The sequence below is a fragment of the Panthera tigris genome, chromosome C1, assembly GCF_018350195.1.
Source record: "Panthera tigris isolate Pti1 chromosome C1, P.tigris_Pti1_mat1.1, whole genome shotgun sequence".
Lineage (NCBI taxonomy): Eukaryota > Metazoa > Chordata > Mammalia > Carnivora > Felidae > Panthera > Panthera tigris.
Genome location: NC_056667.1, coordinates 30,177,910 through 30,197,714, shown reverse-complemented (window position 1 = coordinate 30,197,714; position 19,805 = coordinate 30,177,910). Strand labels below are relative to the sequence as shown.

The 19,805-nt window shown below is 40.6% G+C and overlaps 1 protein-coding gene across 9 annotated transcripts in view; it reads right to left on the bottom strand.

Annotated features, from left to right (window-relative positions):
* MACF1 (microtubule actin crosslinking factor 1) overlaps positions 1 to 19,805 on the bottom strand; it is a 315,228-nt gene that overhangs the window by 132,507 nt on the left and 162,916 nt on the right. For all 9 annotated transcript variants that reach the window (XM_042996700.1, XM_042996694.1, XM_042996695.1 and 6 more), the window contains exons 17-29: positions 19,052 to 19,213; positions 17,138 to 17,242; positions 15,863 to 15,958; positions 13,992 to 14,117; positions 11,314 to 11,466; positions 9,859 to 10,013; positions 8,355 to 8,481; positions 7,634 to 7,817; positions 7,043 to 7,212; positions 2,865 to 3,043; positions 2,078 to 2,216; positions 1,366 to 1,559; positions 140 to 302 (exon numbers count right to left, since the gene is read on the bottom strand). In XM_042996700.1, the coding sequence (XP_042852634.1) occupies positions 140 to 302; positions 1,366 to 1,559; positions 2,078 to 2,216; positions 2,865 to 3,043; positions 7,043 to 7,212; positions 7,634 to 7,817; positions 8,355 to 8,481; positions 9,859 to 10,013; positions 11,314 to 11,466; positions 13,992 to 14,117; positions 15,863 to 15,958; positions 17,138 to 17,242; positions 19,052 to 19,213 (1,953 nt within the window). The remainder of the gene's footprint in view (positions 1 to 139; positions 303 to 1,365; positions 1,560 to 2,077; positions 2,217 to 2,864; positions 3,044 to 7,042; positions 7,213 to 7,633; positions 7,818 to 8,354; positions 8,482 to 9,858; positions 10,014 to 11,313; positions 11,467 to 13,991; positions 14,118 to 15,862; positions 15,959 to 17,137; positions 17,243 to 19,051; positions 19,214 to 19,805) is intronic.

Below are 19,805 nucleotides of genomic sequence, written 5' to 3'. Positions count from 1 at the left end.
TTCAGAAGAGGAGTCTCAGAATACCTTGCTATTTGGGGGAAGCTTAATTGCTAGCTTTTCACCTCCTTCCATGATGAACTAACTCCTCCCCACCCCCCGCCCCCGCACACAACTTTCACCATGCTACTGCTACACTCACCGTTTGCTGGCTAAGCTGCTCCGACAGCACTCTGCTATCCTCTGCCTGGCCTGGCTTCATCATTTCCTGCTGGGCAGTGGTTTCCTCAATCCATTTGATGAGAGTTCCATGGCAGGCTCTGTAATCTCCCAGAACTTCCTGAATACTTTCTAGCTCAGATTGGCTGGAGGAGCATAGGGAAAGAAACTGCCATTAGACACCTTGGTACAAACACAATAAAGTAAATGGGGCAATTCCCTCCTTATCCCATTCTTCCAGTTGGGCTTGATCACAGAGGATTCGTCTATTTTGGGGAAACAGTAGTACAATGCCAACGGAGACCTATGCACGTAAACAGTGCCCTGTGGGGTGAAAGTAAGTAGAAACCAGTTTTGCATGCTAGCCCTGGACACTGCTTTGGAGCCTGGCATCCCATGATGATCCTTGTCAATTTTTTTTACCTAGGCTGCCAAGGATCACCAGGATTGCCAATAAGATAGTGCTGGCTGTACACTTCTGCCTCCTGATGACAGAGTACCCGTTGGAGTACCACAGTTATGATTTAGGAATCACTGTAATTTCTTGGGGAAAGATGGGTGAAAATACTAACTTTCAGTTAATTTCAGGAACAGTTTCTTATATCACTTTTGTGAGTCCAACCAGACTTGGGATAGTAATTCAATTACAGAGTATCAATCCAAACTTTTGAGTTACTATAACTCCTCCCTCTCTGTATTTGCCTATCCAGCCTAGCCTCAGTAAGGTAATTTTGTCTTTCCTATTCAAATCAGACATCAGAAGCAGGACTTCAAGTAAAAGAAATAAAAACCACTGGATTAGCAAATGAAAGTGGAAGCAAGAAATTCTGCAAAGCTCCACTATGAAAAATGGCTCATAGTTGGATTCAAAACTAATAAAACAAGAACCAGAACTCAAGATCTAGCCTTGAGAAAAGATTATCACCCTTCCAGTTTATATCCCAAAACATCACTGTCATCATGGCTTAACTAGATAAAAACTGGTACAGGAGAAGCATCGCTAACAGGACCATCACTGCTTCACCAAATGCAGCCTCAGGTCTGCTTTGGGGTTGATGGTCCCAATTTTCTGTCATTCATCTTGTCCAGAATTCATTTAATCTGCACCCTCCTCTATCACATCCTGCCTTTAAATAAGAATGTACAGCTTTCTGTTTAAAACCTAGTCCCTGAATCCTAATAGGAGAAAAGGGTGAGGCCACCACTCACCGGGTCTCGAGCTGGACAATGACCCGGTGCCAACGTTCCCGCAGCTGGGAGCCTTTCTCCTGACAGCGCTCCAAATCCAGGCTTCGCTCTGGAGTCAGACGACTCAGTTGTTCTGCCACTGCCTTGGCCTTGGCAATTTCCTCATCCAGGACTGTAAACACTGAATTCTTGTCCTTCACGTCACTAAGCCAGTGCTATAAAAGGACAAGTACAGCAACAGGTTAAATATATTCTATGCCAAAAAGGACTCAGACTAAGGAAGCAAACAAGAACATAGCCTATAACTGGCTCCGCGTTGTATCTGGGATTCACAAGCCAAACTCTATAATGTTTGCGCTAGAAATGCCTCCACAGTCCTCATGCACACAGGGAGGCGAAGGGCAGGCAGTACATTACAGAGATGTGCAAAGAATTAGTGTTTGAAACTTGGCTATCTAATTTAGAAGTGTAACTACTGATTGTATCTGATTTAGCTGTGATTTTACGGAAATCACAGAAAATAGAAAGGCAGTCATTTATTTCCCTTTCCAGCTAGATATATTTCTCAGTCCCAACTTCTTTGGATCCACATTAAAATATATTAAATATGCTATCCTGCCCAGTTTAAATGCAAATTTAAATCACTGTCATGCTGTCCAAAATTGCATTTCTCTGCTAACCCAAAGCAATGGATATGTTAAGTCAAGCTCCTACGAAACTCAGAGCAACCAACCCGTAACGTAGACCGATGAGACTCCAGAGCAGAGAGATCTGCTGGTACTGCTTCTTCTTGACTCAGCTTGATTTCATAACCTTTGACCAAGAGTTCAGCATCCTGGATGCTACGCACTATAACATCGATTGTCTTTAGCCTGTGAGGGGAAGTTCACCTTCGTTAACACACACATTTTAAGAGCTTGGCCACAGACTTGGAGCACTATAGAGAGGTTCACAAGATGTACTGCTAAAATCAGTTTTACCATTACTAGATGATGACAGGGTTTTATAAAAATAAGAAAGCATGATATATGTGCTGCCAATTTCAGCCAATTCAAAATAAAGTTCTAGGTGACACTGGGACACACACACATGTGGTGGACTCATGGGAGAAATGACATAAGGCCAGAAACCCACTCAACACTGTGAAGAGTCTAAGATCTGTGACTCCTCAAGGTCATGGATGGATAGAGGGAAAATCTTCAAAGACTGTATTTAGCTTAACTGAAAATTTTAAATTTTCATTGTGTAGTGTCCCTTCTTTTTTTCAGAGCTATCTAATCAAAGAGAAATACTCCTAACAATGCAAATCCATCTCTCTTTCTGTATCACTGACATTTGTTTGCTGCACCCCAAGGAACCCACTCCAGTTACTTGGAGCGAAAGCCAAGGTCTCTCTTCATGGGTACATGCTCTTCAAGATCTGCAACCTCTCTGGATTGTTTGTGAAACACTCCAGGCACTTCCCCTTCTCATTCCAATGAAACCATTGCCCTCTGGATCCAAACCTGCAGCCTACTCACTTATTCAGATAGACCGTGGAGAGACCATACACATGGTCCATTTTCTCCACCAGCAGATTGAGTTCTGAGCGCAGAGTTGGGACACTCGAACCAGATGGAGACTGATGGAGAAAGCTGTTGCATTTCGTGGAAACAGTATCCAAGTCTGACCTCAGTTGCTGTAAGTCCTCTTGGGTACGCTGTCAGGAATAGGACACACAACAAAGATGGAGACAGAATTGAACAAAGAAGTAATAGCAAAATACCGCAAATAAGCTAAATGCCCATATATGGGAGACTAGTTGGATAAACTGTGAAACAGCACTGAAGGGGGAGAATGGGAAGAACACACACAAGTATTTCCTGAACACAGTATTTGGACTATAGACATATGTGCAGGCTAAAGACAAAAGGAACCATAAATAAACACTGAACTCCCGTTAGTAGGTTTGTGGAATTTTTCTAGTAGTATTGACTCAGCAATTCTAAACCTACTCATCTCTACATGCTAGAACTGAGCAATAACATAAAGTAGGTTTCTCAGTCTTAGGGAAGGAAGTTACAAATACGGAAACGAGAAAAGTTAGAATGAGACCTGTGGTGTTGGTTTGGAACCAAATGGAGACAGATACATATGAATTCACAGTTATGTCTGTGTGTGTGTGAGAGAGAAAAATTGATAGATAAATATATTGGTCTACTTTTGTGATACATTTATGTGAATATAATGATACACACATCTATACACATATATGTGTATACATATAAGTATGCATGTGTGTAACATTGGGGTGTGCCTGTATGTGTGTGTGCATTATGCATTTGTAAGTATGTGTTTTTCTAGCTCTATCTGCTGAGCAGGCCTAGAAACAATGACACCCCAATAATAATGAGCATGCTTATATGTAGATCTTGGTTTCTAAATAGCATTCTCTACCTAAAGGAAGCAGGACTCCTTGGAGAAATGGCTGATTCCAGGGTTAGGGCTGGCAAAGGCAAGATGAACCTGAAATATCTCATTTTGTTAAAAAATAAGAAAGCACTCAAAGAATAGTGGGACATGTTAAAATGACATAGATACCAGCTTGAAGGGGCTCTCAATAGCCCCTTGAGAAATTCTCACATCAAAATAAAGACAGTAACAACTTACAAACCATTAACATAAGAATCCATAAGTCCATACTGACATAAAGAATGAAGAAAGGGGACACGTGGGATGCTTAGTCAGTTAAGCGTTCAATCCTTGGTTTTGGCTCAGGTCATGATCCCACAGTTTTTGAGAATGAGCCTCACATCAGGCTCTACACTGACAGCAGGGAGCCTGCTTAGGATTCTCTCTCTCCCTCTCTTTCTGCCCCTCTCCCACTTGCTCTCTCTCTCAAATAAATAAATAACTTTATTTAAAAAAATTTTTTAATGTTTATTTATTTTTGAGAGAGAGAGAGAGAGAGAGAGAGAGAGAGACCGACCATGAGTGAGGGAGGGGCAGAGAGAGAGGGAGACACAGAATCCAAAGCAGGCTCCAGGCTCTGAACTGTCAGCACAGAGCCCAACGTGGGGCTCAAACTCACAAACGCAAGATCATGACCTGAGCCGAAGTTGTACGCCCAACCGACTGAGCCACCCAGGCACCCCAATAAATAACTTTTAAAAAAGGAAGAGAGGAGGGCATAGAATAGAAATTTTAAAATGTAAAAGGAACAACAGAATTAGATAATCACCTTTTGGTAATAGTCATACTAATAATTAATTCAGTCAAGAATCAACACTAGTTGCTAAAAAACTAGTTGGTGAAAGTGTGATGTAAAACAAGATATTTACATGGTCTCCAAGTATCCCCCCACAACATGCGTAGTAATTACAAAGGGGAAAAGAGCAACAAGCAATACAAGTTATCACCAGTAATGGGACAAATCAACATCACATGCTTCCTGATATCATGTGCTGAGGACACACAATCATTTCTGTGGTATTCCTGCCAAAAATGTGTAACCTATATCTAATCATGAAGAAACCTCAGATAAACACAAAGAAAAGAATAGCCTACAAAATAAATGACCTGCACTCTTCAAAACGTTAGGGGTGGGGTTGGGGCGCCTGGGTTTGCTCAGTTGGCTAAGCATCTGACATTGGATGAGGTCATGATCTCACATTCCATGAACTTAAGCCCCTCATGGGGATCTCTGCTGTCAGTGCAGAGTCCACTTTGGATACTCTGTGTCCCTCTCTCTCTGCCCCTCCCCCACCTGCACGTGCATGCAGGCACACTTGAAAATAAACATTTTAAAAAATGTTAGGGTCATGAAAGATGATAAAAAGTTGAGAAATTATTTCAGTTTAAGGAAATTTAAAGAGACACAGCAACTAAACACAATGTGTGATAGGTACTGGATTGAGTCCTATACTAAAAATTTGGAGGGGGTGGAGAATACCCAAAAAAGGCATTATTAAGTCAACTGATGAAATTTTAATAAAGTCTTAGATAACAGCATTATATCAATGTTCATTTCCTGATTTTAATCATTGTCCTGTGGTTACATAAGGGACTCCCCTTGATTTTTGAAAATGCACACTAAAGTATTTAGGGGTAAAAATGTATCTTGTACAGAACTCACTCTAAAAAGAAGAAAAAGATTATTTTAAAAAATTTTTTTAATGTTTATTTTTGAGAGAGACAGACAGACACCGCAAATGGGGAAGCAGCAGATAGAGAGGGAGACACAGAATCTGAAGCAGGCTCCAGGATTTGAGCTGTCAGCACAGAACCCAACGCGGAGCTTGAATTCACGAACCGTGAGATCATGACCTGAGCTAAAGTCAGATGCTCAACTGACTGAGTCATCCAGGCACTCCAAAAAAGATTATTATGATGTATACATATGTAAAAAAAAATGACAAAGCAAATACAGAAAAATGTCAACATTTGGGGAATCCAGGTGAAGGCTATATGAGAAAAGAAAATTTCTGTATAATGAAACTACTTCAAAATAAAAAGTTAATGAAAAAAAAGGAAGATCCTTTAGAAGAGCTGAATATTAACATTTCTTAGAATGTTCTATTTTGCTGGGACAAACAGATTTCAGGTGACTACAGAAAACTAGTAAGTTTCAATATGAAAATTACAGGTTTATATGATATGCTTCGTTCAGGCATATTAGATCCTTCTTGGCCACTGAAAATTACACTGCCCACTCATCCTCTTCTTTACGCTTTGGAATAATTGAGAAGGGTAAGAAAAATCACTCCTAATTTAGCCAGTCCTTTCCATTCCTTCAGGCTCCCAGGTCAAATCTAATATTCTTTTTTTTTTTTTATTTTTTTTTTAATTTTTTAAATGCTTATTTAGTTTTGAGACAGAGACAGAGCACAAGCAGGGTAGGGGCAGAGAGAGAGGGAGACACAGAATCTGAAGCAGGCTCCAGGCTCTGAGCTGTTGGCACAGAGTCCGATGCAGCGCTCGAACCCACGAATGGTGAGATCATGACCTGGGCTGAAGTCTGATGCAAGACTGAGCCACCCAGGCACCCCCTATACTCTTTAAAGAGCTCTCATACCATCCCAAGTAGAAATGGTCTAATAATACTCAAACTTCCTATAGCAATGTTTGCTTAGAAATCTGTAAATATCCTAGGTACTATCTTATGACATCTCTTATACTCAAGTTTCTAATTGTGACTTCAACCTTTTATTCTTCTTTAAACTATGCTATAAGCCCAAAGCAAGGACTTTGGCTTACTGTCTTTACATACCTATGAGCACATAGCAAAACAATTAATATTTGCTGCTTTTACTTCAGAAACACTGCCCTACATTTTGATGGCATTTTACTTTTTCAGGAAACGCATTATAGTTAAGTACTATATCACTTAACTTCCAAAGTTTTCCAAAACTTTGAGCAGACAGTAACATCTCTACTACGCAGTCTTAAAATATGTAGCCCAAATGTAGTGCTTAGAACAATTTGCCAGTCAGTTTGTCTTCCCAAGTGTGTAGAAAACTAATCAATATTCAGCGACACACTGGGAGTTGAAATCATGCTTTGCCACAGGTAAAAGGCATTTATAGGCTGCAGGGAAGGACTCTTGAGAAGGAATGCCATGAGTCTATTGTTTTATGTCTTAGGCTCCATATTGTCTTGACGCCCATTCACTCTGAAAGCATGTGCACTGCAGGCAGCACCCACCTTGCTCGATGCTTACCTCTTGCTCCGCGATCCTTAATGCACTATCCTGCCGGGCATCTTTGTCAGTCCTAGAACTGGCTGGAGACTGAATTCGTTTGATCAGCCGCTGTTCACACTCCTCCAGGCGTAGTCGGATATTCTTCAGCTCTGAAATGTACGTCTTGGCCACAGTTTCTTCTTTGTCCTCTGTGAATGCACAAGTACAGAATACCATTAACCACCACAACAGAAATCAACAAACCTGAGAATAATAGATTCACCCTCAGACAGAGGGCAAGAGGCCTGATATTCCACAAATGAAAGTAAGGCCTTACATGGGGGGAAGCTTCTGCCTGATCCTAAATTCCCTGCATTATACACTCATCGTTAAGGATCTAAACATGTTATCTCCACAAGAAAATGTGACAGGCTGATAAGCAATGACAAATAAGGCCTCTTCTTCCATGATCTAATTTTCAGAATTCATCTCTATAAGTTTTTCCCTATCTCAAGTTTTTAGCAACTCAAATGGTAAAAAGGTGGTACTTTCTAGTCTATATGAAGGGTCCAGCAGCACCCTTCAGGGCTCTCATTCCACCATTCCTCTCCCTCTTGCCAAGGCACACACCATTCTCTATGGACTTCATCAGGTGCTGGAAGTGGGTTTTACAAGCCTCCACCTCCTCTTCCAAGCGCAAACGATCAGCCACTGAGAAGAGCAGAGAGTCACGGCTATCCTGCAGAAAGTCTTCATAGTGGGCCTGGAGGTTCTTCATAACCTGGTGGCACTCCCCTGGTGCTGAGGCTCGAAGCTAAAGAGAGACACAGAGAGAAGGAAATAAAAGAAATTTCAACAGAATGGGAACATAATACCTTCTCCCTTTTTCCTTTTTATTGATGTTTAATATATAGACAAATCAGCTGCACATACCGTAACTGCAAACATTTGTTTTTTCACAAAAAGAACTTGTCCATGTCATTGGCATTCAGATCAAGAAACAATATTACTAGCACCCCAGAAGCACCCACTGTGCCTTACTGTACACAACCCTAACTAATGGTTAATTCACCATTATTCCTGTACAACATACATTTATACAAGAGCTGCAGAGTGAGAAGAAGCCTTTAGTTGGCCAAGAAAACAGGAGATCTTGTTTGTTTTCATCAGTAATTTCCTTAACCATTCAGGCTGCTGTTTTTCGTTCCTAGGACCCCCTAATTCTGAAACATCCCTGACTCCACTTTACTCCCTTTGGGTGGGCAGGAGTCTTACAGTAATGAAAAAAAGTTCCTTCTGAAAAAAGCTTGCCAATAGGATGTGAGCCTGAGGGAAGGCTTTTCACAATTACCTTTTCCAGGTTCCAGGTCTTTACAAGGTCAAGGTCCTTCCGCAGATAGTTCCAGGAAATAAGGCTTTTGGTGTTAACATGTAGCTGATGCCAAAGGGCCATCACTTTCTGGTAAGACTGTTCGACCCTAGAAACAATAGAGAAGCTGGCTGTGGCTATTCTAAAACCTGAGCTCCACATTAGAGACCTTTCAGGGGGAAAATGTGATTGCTTTAGCAGAACTGGATTTATATGCTGAGCAGAGAAAGGCAAGTAATCAAATACTAACAACACAGCAATCTTTAGAACCAAATTAATTGACATAGTCAAACAATTTGGACTTACAACGGTATTATGAATATGATGTCAGCACGTTTAGCAGTCTTATAAATGTTACCTGTATATATAATGATCACGAGAAGTCAGAGAGAGGGTACACCCGTGAAGGTAAGTAATATAGAAAAGTAGAGATAAAATAACCCCATTTGGAATTGTTGAAAAACGACAATCCATATCAATGCTTAAAAATACATTACTGTGGTCTATATATTCACAAAACTGCTAAAATGTTTAAAAGTTAAGAACAACTTAAAAAGTTATCTGGCATATTAAAAACAAAAAACAAAAAAAGAACTGCAGTGTGAAGGACCGGAGAAGTTTTTTTCTAAAGCATCCTGTGCCTGATTCAATCTCAACTTCTGGAAGACTTACAGACTCTAAACTCTCGTATACACAGACATATTCAACACACACATTACCTTGAATTTCAAATTAAGAAATGTGACATATAAGAATAGGATAGAAAAGTAGAAGCCAGGACTTCACTTAAATAGGAGACTTTAAACCCATTTAGTTTATCTGCTCCCTCTCCAAAAAACCCATTAAAATTTCAGTGACGTCAAAATAAAGGATTGAAAATAGCGGGCTTAGGAAATTAGAATTCTGGGGTGGGGGAGGGAATAGCTGGTTTTTATTACAAGCTTCATGGTGTAATTCAGTTTTTAAAAATATGTATGTAGGGGTGCCTGGGTGGCTCAGTTAGTTGAACGTCTGACTCTTGGTTTTGGCTCAGGTCATGATCTCACAGTTTGTGAGTCTGAGCCCCACCATCAGGCTCTGTGCTGATGGCATGGAGCCTGCTTGGGATTCTCTCTCCCTCCCTCTCTGCCCCTCCCTGGTTCTCTCTGTCTCTTTCTCAAAATAAATGAATGAACTTAAAAAAATATGTATGTTACTTTAATAAAATATAAAGAAGAAAATTAACTGTCACTACAAAAATCAATCTTCTGAGAGTTAACTGTTTATGATCAAGAATGATCACTGAATTGAACATAAGCATTTACTGAAAACCTACCATGTAGCTGCAAGCGCAAGACTTGCTATCTTAATAGTAGGTCTTTCCCAAAAGAAACTTTAAAACTTGGCTGCTCTGTTTAAGATTGCAAATACAGATTCATCCCTCCATCAATTCACTCAAGCCAAGCAGCACATGTGGCAGTCCAGAGTGGCCCCTGAACCAAGTTACCTGCTGGCCATCTCAATGGCATCCTTATTGGGTGAGGGGATAAGGAAACAGACCGATGGCACCATCGCCTCATTCCCTGTGGGGCTGATCACTTTCCATTTGGTCCTCTGTGAATTATCTTCCAACACACACTCATCATTCTTGCAAATGGTGATCTGAAGAGACAAACTTGTAAGTTATTGCTAATGGATAAACCGACAACCTGTATGATGTGGTGCCTGATCCCAAAGCTATGAAATCCTTAAGAAAAAAATCATTTTGGAGATCTGACATCCCTTAGTGAGGGTTCCTGATTTTGATGAAAAGATAACTTTATATAAATATACAACACAGGAAAGGTTGAGACATCAAAGAAATCAAGGAAGCAAGTGTTTGTTAAATGTTTATTACAGGTCAAGTAACCTAGTATATGAAAGTTCTAAGGAGACTGTCTTAAGACCTCCAGAAACAATCTCTCTGCATCTACAGCCATTAGGGCAAAGGTTAAAGGGACATGAATAATCACAACTTTGCTTTTGTGATGATACTTCCCTCTTCCTCCCTTCTTGTCATCCCACTCAAATCCCTTGAAAAGGCTTAAGCATTTAGGAATCATCAATTCTTTCTCTTGGGAGACAAGGAACCAACATCCTCATCCCTATTTTATAGACAGAAATACTGAGACACAGAAAAGTGCCAGAGAAGTTCATTCTTACGCATTACAAATATTTACTGAGCCTATTATGTGCCTGGAATTTTGCTGGGCCACTGGATGTAAGAATGGTAAGATAGTAAACTAACAAACATGGCTGATATTCCTCATATTCTGGTGGGGGTAAGAGTTATAATACTGTATGTCAAATGCAATTTACCAGGAAATGCATGGAAGGGACATGACCCAGTCTTGCCTAGAAAGGTAAAGAAGGATTATTCAGGACCTTGAAGCCACAGTAAGGAATTTAGGCCATTTAAATAGAACTAGGGAATTGTTCTTTTTTTTTAAGATCATTCTGGTAGAAGAATAGAGAATGCATTGATTGGGGAGGCTAATGCCATTATTCAAGTGAAAGAAATTATGGTCTAAATCAGGGTAGTAGCTGCAGGGACAGAAAGAAGTACATCTAATCTAAGGGATATTTATTTGCAAGTTGGTATTGATTTGGTATGGCTACTAGTTGTGGGGTATAAGAGAGGAAAAGCCAAAGATATGGCTCAGGGGCTACAAAGTATCATTTCTGACATCACTTAGGAAATCAGGTGGATGATGATACCAATCACAGAGGCAGGGAGCAGGTCAAGATTGTAGAGTTTGGGCTTTTTTTTTTTTTTTTTCCTTTTTTAAAAGAATGTTTAAGTTCTAATGAAAAAATAAAAAATCTGTAACATTAGACCTTTCTCTATCACACCCCTAAACTGAAGGTTTTGCTTCTCCCTCCCTTCCTTCTGGAGCCAGAGGTACCCTTTCCACCTCCTCACCTCTATCTGCCGATAGTCACAGATGGCCTTCACAGAAATGGTACTCTTTAGCACGTGGTCAGGACTGCGTGGCTTTAGCTGAACAATGGTTTTTGATCTCCCAACAAGACTGGCAACGGAACTCTTGGACTGTATAAGCTGCTCCTTTTCATCCTACAAAGTGAGAAGAAACACAAAAAAGACATTAATGCTGCTACTCAGGGTGACTGAGCCAATAAAGAAAACTGAGTGCTCCACTCCCTCAGAGAATGTCATTTCTCAGTTAAGTAGGGATCCTTGGTGGAGCCATCTTAGAAACACAAAGATAAAGAAAAAAGGAGAGGATATTTGTCTTCTACCAAGTGCTTTTATACTCAAATTGTTCAGCTTTCTCCCTGTGCCCTTTTCAATGAGTCATGAAGCCACATGCAAAAGTAATGAAAACACAAAAACAAACAAAAAAAAGAACTGCCAGCTGCCAAATACAGCTACACACAGCTAACAAGGGATTTCCCCAAATAAGGTTCAGAAAGCATGGAAATTTAAAAACAATAATAACAACATTGCTGTCGCTATTATTATTATTCGCTTTCTTACTGGCAGAAGCCAGTTCTTGCCTTCTGCTTAGGAGAAGCTAGAATTGTGCTCTTTAAAGAATTGTTAAATAATCATACCTCCCAAGCTCTACTACTAATATTTCACTTTCTTAAATTGAGTCAAACTTTCTGGAGAAAGATCTTAGCTCTTCCACCAACAGTTTATAAAGCAATGCTGTTGGTGGAGACACGACAAATGATTCAGGGTTTACCTTTTAGGGTCTTGCTGTGCCATGCTCATGTAAATTTGAATGGTTTGAAAGAAGTATCATGCAAAATTGAAACTCTCAAGTCTCTGCAAACCCAATTATCTTAAAAACTAATGAACTTCCTGTCCACAAAATTGGTAGCAATGTACTACCAATTGTGTTAGAGAGTAAAAGATAACTTTCATGTATTACCAGGATGTGTCAAGCCCATTTTGAGGTATATAAAGTCCTTAGAAGAGGACTTTCTTAGGATGGAAGTAGATGTGATGAGAGTAAAGAGTTAATAATGTTAAGAAATGCCATTAAAGAATTAAGAATATGCAAGTAAAGAAAAAGAAATGCTTAAATAAACTACCTGTGCCTGTCCCCGGGAGCATGATTGGAAGAAATACAACTTTAACTTATTAGTTAAGAAAGAGGAATGGAATATATCAGGGAGACAGCCACACTGTTCCGTACTTGACAGCTGGTCTACCCATTTCCGTTTCCTTGCAACAAAGATGTCAATTTCTGTCTAACCCACAGCCAAACATCTCAAGCTCCAGAGACCAAGTGCTCAGCGTGGTAAAAGTTCTGAAAAGAACCAGAAGCCATGACAGATGCTCCCGAACCTGACGGACAAGCTGAGGAAAAGCTGAGGAGCAGACCCAGGTGACTTCATGCCCAGATGACGCCGCCAACCCGATGCCCCTGACCTGGAGAGGAGGGAACAGAGCAGCGACCCTCGAGAAGAGAAGATATGACAACAATTGCAGAGAAGTTACCCTAAGACGGAAGGTACTCTGTGGAAGGGAGGAGATAATAGCCAAGGATTATTATATTCCTCCTTCAAACTTGAAGTACCTCCAAGAGAGACATTCTAGAGACAACATCTAAAAAGTCAGGCTTTTATCCTTCATTCCAAGTTCATTAAATTAACAGATTGTTGGCCCGGGTAAAATACTGAATGTGAACCCATTCATAGGTTAATAATACCTGAAAGTGTAAAAATAAATCAATAAATAATCAACTAATGTTCACAAATACCCAACTTTCACCTACAAAAATGTTTTGGGTTCTCTGGTTCTCTTATTTATAATTTTCTACTGAAATGTGGGAATCCTCTGGCTTCTCATATAGGAAAAATAATTTCCCTATTACATACTCTTCTATCTTAATTTGGGACATAGCTGGGGCCTTGTCCTGCCAACTCTGTGTAATATGCATTCAATACACGTAAACACTCCTGCTCTGATTTTATTATCAGCATTTCTGAAAGAATAATTCATTGGAGAAAATGAATATAAAACTGATTTGGAGTAAATACCGGATGCAAAAACATTTTCTCAAAGTTAATACTGCTACATAAATTAGACAAATATTGCATTATATCTACATAAGATTTTAACGTCATCCTTAATTAAAATCAATATTCTAATACCTCATTTTGGCAAAACAAAATTACCACAGAGGAAAAATTTGGCTCAGGTCTAGTTCATTGGTTTTGTTTTGTTTTAATTCTCTTTGCATGAGAGAGTGAAAAAAGAATTTGATGTCAGTCACCTAATCCCCTTCAACACTATTTTTCATGCTTTATACCTCATCTTTGGTCCCAACTTTTGAATTAAAATAGGAACAATGCAAAGATAAGCATAGTGGGCACTAAGTGGCTCAGGGGAAGAGGGCTAGGCCTTTACTTCAATAGCATACCCAAAGGAATCTTATCAGCAACTTCTTTAAGGACAGAAAAGAAAAAAAAGAAAAAGAACAAACTGGGATTAAACTTTATTTGAATGTGAGCCACATTTTATAACACTGACCCATTACCCTACAGCTTTCAAGGATATAAACAGCAGCAGCTGATATGGTTTACTCTGTTTCTCAGGAGTAATCATCCCTCTGAGGCAACACCCACCATGGAGTCCTGGAGCAGGTCCTCGAGACGAGATAAGCTGGTATTGTGGTCACAGGAATATTTTCTTTTGATGGAGTCTTGGAGGTTCCTCAAGAATGACTCCAGGTCCCGTGCATCACTGAAGAACTGTGAGGATATGAATGGGATCTCGGGCTCAACACATCACGACACACAGATGTTAACCAAGAAAAAGCAATCTCACTGTAATTACTCTCCTGGATTGATGACACTTCATTACAAAATCCACACGAGTGGAAACTGAGGGCTTAAAACACCACATCTGGGAAAATATTAGTGATGACAACCACAAAGCCTATTTAACCCTAGAGAAAAGTCAGTCAGCTTTGCCTTCTCAGAAACACTGCTAGTGAGGACACTTGGCTGTGAGGTAAGCGTGTCATGAAAAGCCTAGAGGTTGAGTGATCAAATGTTCCAATTCACTGATAAGATTACAAAATGATTAGCGAGATTATTTAATTTAGGGCAAACACAAACAGAGGCAACGGCTTATTTCCTCCTCCCATCCTCATCTGAAAATAAGGAGTATGTTCTTGACCTTGTGATAGACTGAAGAAAAATGGTCCTGGGATTTTACAGCTTCACCCATCAAGAGGGAGGGTTTACTTCTTCCCTTGAAGCCAGCCCAGGTACATGACTTGCTTTGGCCAATGACATAATAAATGTGACAGCAGAAAAAAGGGCTTGTGTACTGGGGCGCACCACTCTCTCTGGTTGTTTGTGGGACAAACGTGAAGAAGCCTAGGCTAGCCTAACAGATGTCATGGCCTTGTACCCCATCACTCCCACCAACTATCAGACGTGGAAGTGATGCCATTTGCAACCAACGAGCCCCTAGCCTGCCTGCCAGTTGCCTGCAGCCATCCACAGGCTAAGCAAGATGAGAAAATCATCTTTTCTTCTCAAAAAATTAAAAATAGAACTACCCTACGACCCAGCAATTGCACTACTAGGTATTTATCCAAGGGTTACAGGTATGCTGTTTTGAAGGAGCACATGCACCCCAATGTTTATAGCATCACTACCAACAATAGACAAAGTATGGAAAGAGCCCAAATGTCCATCAATGGATGAATGGATAAAGAGGATGTGGTGTGTGTACACACACACACACACACACACACACACACACACATATACAAGAGTGTTACTCGGCAATCACAAAGAATGAAATCTTGCCATTTGCAACTACATGGATGGAACTAGAGGGTATTACACTAAGCAAAATTAGAGAAAAACAAATATCATATGACTTCACTCATATGAGGTCTTTAAGAGACAAAACAGATGAACATAAGGGAAGGGAAGCAAAAATAATACAAAAACAGGGAGGGGGACAAAATAGAAGAGGCTCTTAAATATGGAGAACAAACAGAGGGTTGCTGGATGGGTTGTGGGAGGTGGGATGGGCTAAATGGGGAAGGGGCATTAAGGAATCTACTCCTGAAATCATTGTTGCATTACATGCTAACTAACTTGGATGTAAATTTAAAAATAAATAAATAAATACATAAAATAAGAATATCATCTTTTCTCATCTCAACTGAGCCTAGCCCAAATCACCAAACCACAGAGTCAAGAACTAACTAAAGGATTACAGTTTTAAGCAGCTGTGCTTTGGGAGTGATGGTTTACACAGTAAAGTGGTGGTTTAACTGATATAGATGTGTTTTTCACCCTACCTTTTCCATGTGCAGGCTTGTGTGGACACACAGGTACATACAATTGCTTGCCTGAATGGAAAAGGGTATTCTCCTCATCTTCTCTGATGCTCATGTGTGCGCACGTGTGCACGCACACACACACACACACGCACACACACGCACACAGACACAAACACGAAGTTCACATACCTGAAAATAAGCAGTATTCTCTTTTACATGCTGCTCAACACACAAGCATAGCTGCTTCATCCACTGCAATTGGGACTGGACGGCAGCGCTGTAAGCCTGCAAGAGCCAAGCACACACACAGAAGGGCAGGGGTTTAGCAACATACATGTGCAATGCTCTCTTCCAAGTCCAACTCTGCTAATGACAGGCCAACAGAAGATACATGGAGATGCTTGACAGGCATCTGCGGAGTGCTTCCCATGAGAAACAGGCTTGTCTTTCATCCAACATGGGTTACATAGAAAAGGCCTCTTCCACACTCAACTGCAGCTATAGCTGACCCTTGAACAACGGAGGGAATGGGGCACCAAACCCCTGTGCAGTCGGAAATCCACACATGACTTTTGACTCCCCAGAAACTTAAGTGCTAATAGCTTACTGTTGACTGGAGGCCTTACTGATAACGTGAATAGTCAACAAACACATATTTTGTATGTTACACATACATATACTGTATATATACTATATGCTTACAATGAAGTAAGCTACAGCATAGAAAATGTTACTAAAAAAATCATAAGGAAAAGAAAATACATTTACAGTATCCTACAGTATTTAGAAAACAAATCCGCATATAAGAGGGCTACGCAGTTCAAACCCATGTTGTTCAAGGGTCACCTGTAAGTGATCAGCAAAACCTGCGCATGAATAAATCCCTTCCAGATTCCCCCACTCTCTCTCTCTTCTCTGGGCAAAGGCACCACACCAACAAGAGACAGGATCTGCCTGCATGCCTATTTAAAATATATGGTTCAGGGGCGCCTGGGTGGCTCAGTCGGTTAAGCGTCCGACTTCAGCTCAGGTCGTGATCTCGCGGTTTGTGAGTTCAAGCCCCACATCGGGCTCTGTGCTGACAGCTCGGAGCCTGGAGCCTGTTTTGGATTCTGTGTCTCCCTCTCTCTCTCTGACCCTCCCCTGTTCATGCTCTGTCTCTCTCTGCCTCAAAAATAAATAAACATTAAAAAAATTTAAAAAATAAAATAAAATAAAATAAAATAAAATAAAATAAAATAAAATAAAATAAAAGGTTCAATAGGAATCAATCTCTCTTCTAGTTTCTCCTCCTATTCTCCTTTGTTTGTAGTCTTTCAGGGGCTGGGATAAAGAGAGAAGATCCAAGACAAATGATCACTGACACTTCGTTCAGGTGTTTCAGCAGAACGAAGTCTCTGATTTGGATGCTTCCACTATGACCACCCTAAGCACTTGACCCTCACACATTCTCAAGTCACATACCTCCACAGTCTGCTTGGCTGGGTGGTTCTCAAGTGACAGCAGCTCTGCTGTATCTTGTAGAGACCGAAACACATCCTGTTTCTCCTCCAGCTGCATTGTCAACTCCTGAAAGTTGAATTCAACTAGATGCAGTAAGTGCGATTAAGGGGAGAGGAGCAATAAAGAAAAAGTTGTGTTCCCTGCCCCCACTTTAAAGGAGCCTCCAACACAGGGTTAGTGCCAAAATGAGAGGAATAAATAGCACATGCCAGAGGATTTCGAAGAGCAAAAACGCTAGAATTACTGGACAATGATTTACAAAGGATATGGGGCCTGGGCCAGACCTGAAAAAGGAGGGAAACACAGGTGAGCAATGGAGACAGAGGAAGGAGATAACTTGGCAGGAGTGGCTGGTTCACGTCCCATACCTGACACACCCTGAGATCCCAATCAGTGACTCACTGGCTTTGCTCAGACTATTCCATCAGCCTACAGTGCCCTCCTCTGGTTTTATATTCTGTTAACACTACAGGACCCAATTTAGATGCTAGCTTTTCTATAAAGCTGGGTGCTGATCCTTGCTGTCACATTTGATCCCTTCTTTCTAAGCACTTTCTTTTTATCTTTATCATAGCCTGATTTCCATTCTCAGACAGTTTAGTGCATTAGAGCATTTACTCTTTCTTCTTTACTTTAGAAGAATCATATGCTATTCTCTAATCAGAAGTTTTTATTAAAAAAATTTTTTTAACGGTTATTTCTTATTGAGAGACAGAGCACAAGCATGGGAGGGACAGAGAGAGGAGACACAGAATCCGAAGCAGGCTCTAGACTCTGAGCTGTCAGCACAGAGCCCGATGCGGGACTCGAACTCACGAATGGTGAGATCATGACCTGAGCCAAAGTCGGATGCTTAACCGACTGAGCCACTCAGGGGCCCTCAGAAGTTTATATTTCTTTAAATCTAATGGAATTTAAAAGTATCTAAATTAAGTGTGAATAAAAAAGCTTCCTGGGGCACCTGGGTGGCTCAGTCGGTTAAGCATCCGACTTCAGCTCAGGTCATGATCTCACCATTCGTGAGTTCGAGCCCCGCATCGGGCTCTGTGCTGATAGCTCAGAGCCTGGAGCCTGCTTCCGATTCTGTGTCTCCCTCTCTCTCTGCTCCTCCCCCACTCACACTCTACCTGTCTCCCTCTCTCAAAAATAAACATTAAAAATTTTTTTTAAAAAAGCTTCCTATTTGCAGAGTTTATAATATCTTTAAAAATGCTGAGATGTGGAAATACACTTAGAAAGAAAACAACCCCATTGTATTGACTGAAAAAGAACAAACGAGTGTTGTCGTTGTCCAATATTCAATTTCCCTTCCCGTCTTACAAATGAAGATATTTGGCCAAAAAATTATTAAATGAATTTAACAGAATTCAGAATATATGAAAAGCCAAGAGTATGCTTCAGTTAAACAACAGTAAGCCCTATACTAAATGCTTTGCCCATATTAGCTTAGTCAATCTTTTACACAAGTCTTTGAAGTGATACTATAATCCCATTTCACAGAGGTCCAGAGAGATTAAATGACTGGCCCAAGGTCACAGAGCCAGTTAGTGGAGGAGTAAGAATTGGAACTCAGGTCTCTCACTCCAAAGCCTACCGTCCTAAACACAAAGCTATTCTGAAACAACTCGACTTGCAGTCCAATACTCTCATTGTCCAAGACACTGCCTTTCTAAACGCATTCTAAGTAAATTCATTTCTAGGACTTGGTTTCCCCTCTCTCCATGTACATTTCTCACATGCACAGATGCATTAAGCAGGGGGCTCCTATTTCTACCCAGAAGAATGCAAATCCAGAAATCCAAGTTCTCAAAAGATTAGCCTCTCTCTGTCTCCTGCTATTACATAAATATGACAGGTCTGTTGTGCTAGACTCACAGAGAAGTAATTTCTTTTGGCTGAGATATTGGGATTGTTGTCACTCCAATCATATGCGAGTTCCTCCTCCTCCTTCTCATTCAACCAGATCAACTCAGCTGTAGCTCTGGAGACAAATTTATGCAGGCTCTGAAGGTGCCTCATCCGGAAGCTGGAAGTTTCCTAGACAAAGCAGGGATTACACGGTTAGACTGCCAGGCTTTCATCTGTAGAAGATAGCACATGTGACATCAAAGCAAAGAATAATGCAGGAAATAAATTTAGCCTTGATTTTTCATCTCTGGGTGCTCCTCATGGACTCAAATTTAAATTTAGTACAAGTTTAGCACAGGACTCCCAGAGCCCTGGTCAATCCTAGCAAGAAGTTACAACTCACCAGGCTTCTGTGGGGCTCCCTGAATAAAGAATGATCCCAGGCCTGTCCTACTCTGGACAATCTTGAAAGATGGGAATGAAGAACAGATAGAAGAAGAGTCTCCTTCCTACCAACCTCAAACTTTTTGTTCTGGTGTCTCAAAGCATATACAGGCACTGCTTTGGTAAGACACGGAAACTGGGACAGGTTCTACTTAATTTAAACTTTCTGGGGCAGTGATTTCTGATCCACTAAGAAAATTGAGAAAATGTTGTAATACATATGAACAATTGCACAGTAAATGATATAACCTAATAAGCAGAAAACCAAAACAGGGCCAAACCGCAGACTTTCTGAATTAGGGAAGACAGTTGTTTGGAAGGAACTAGACAGTCCATG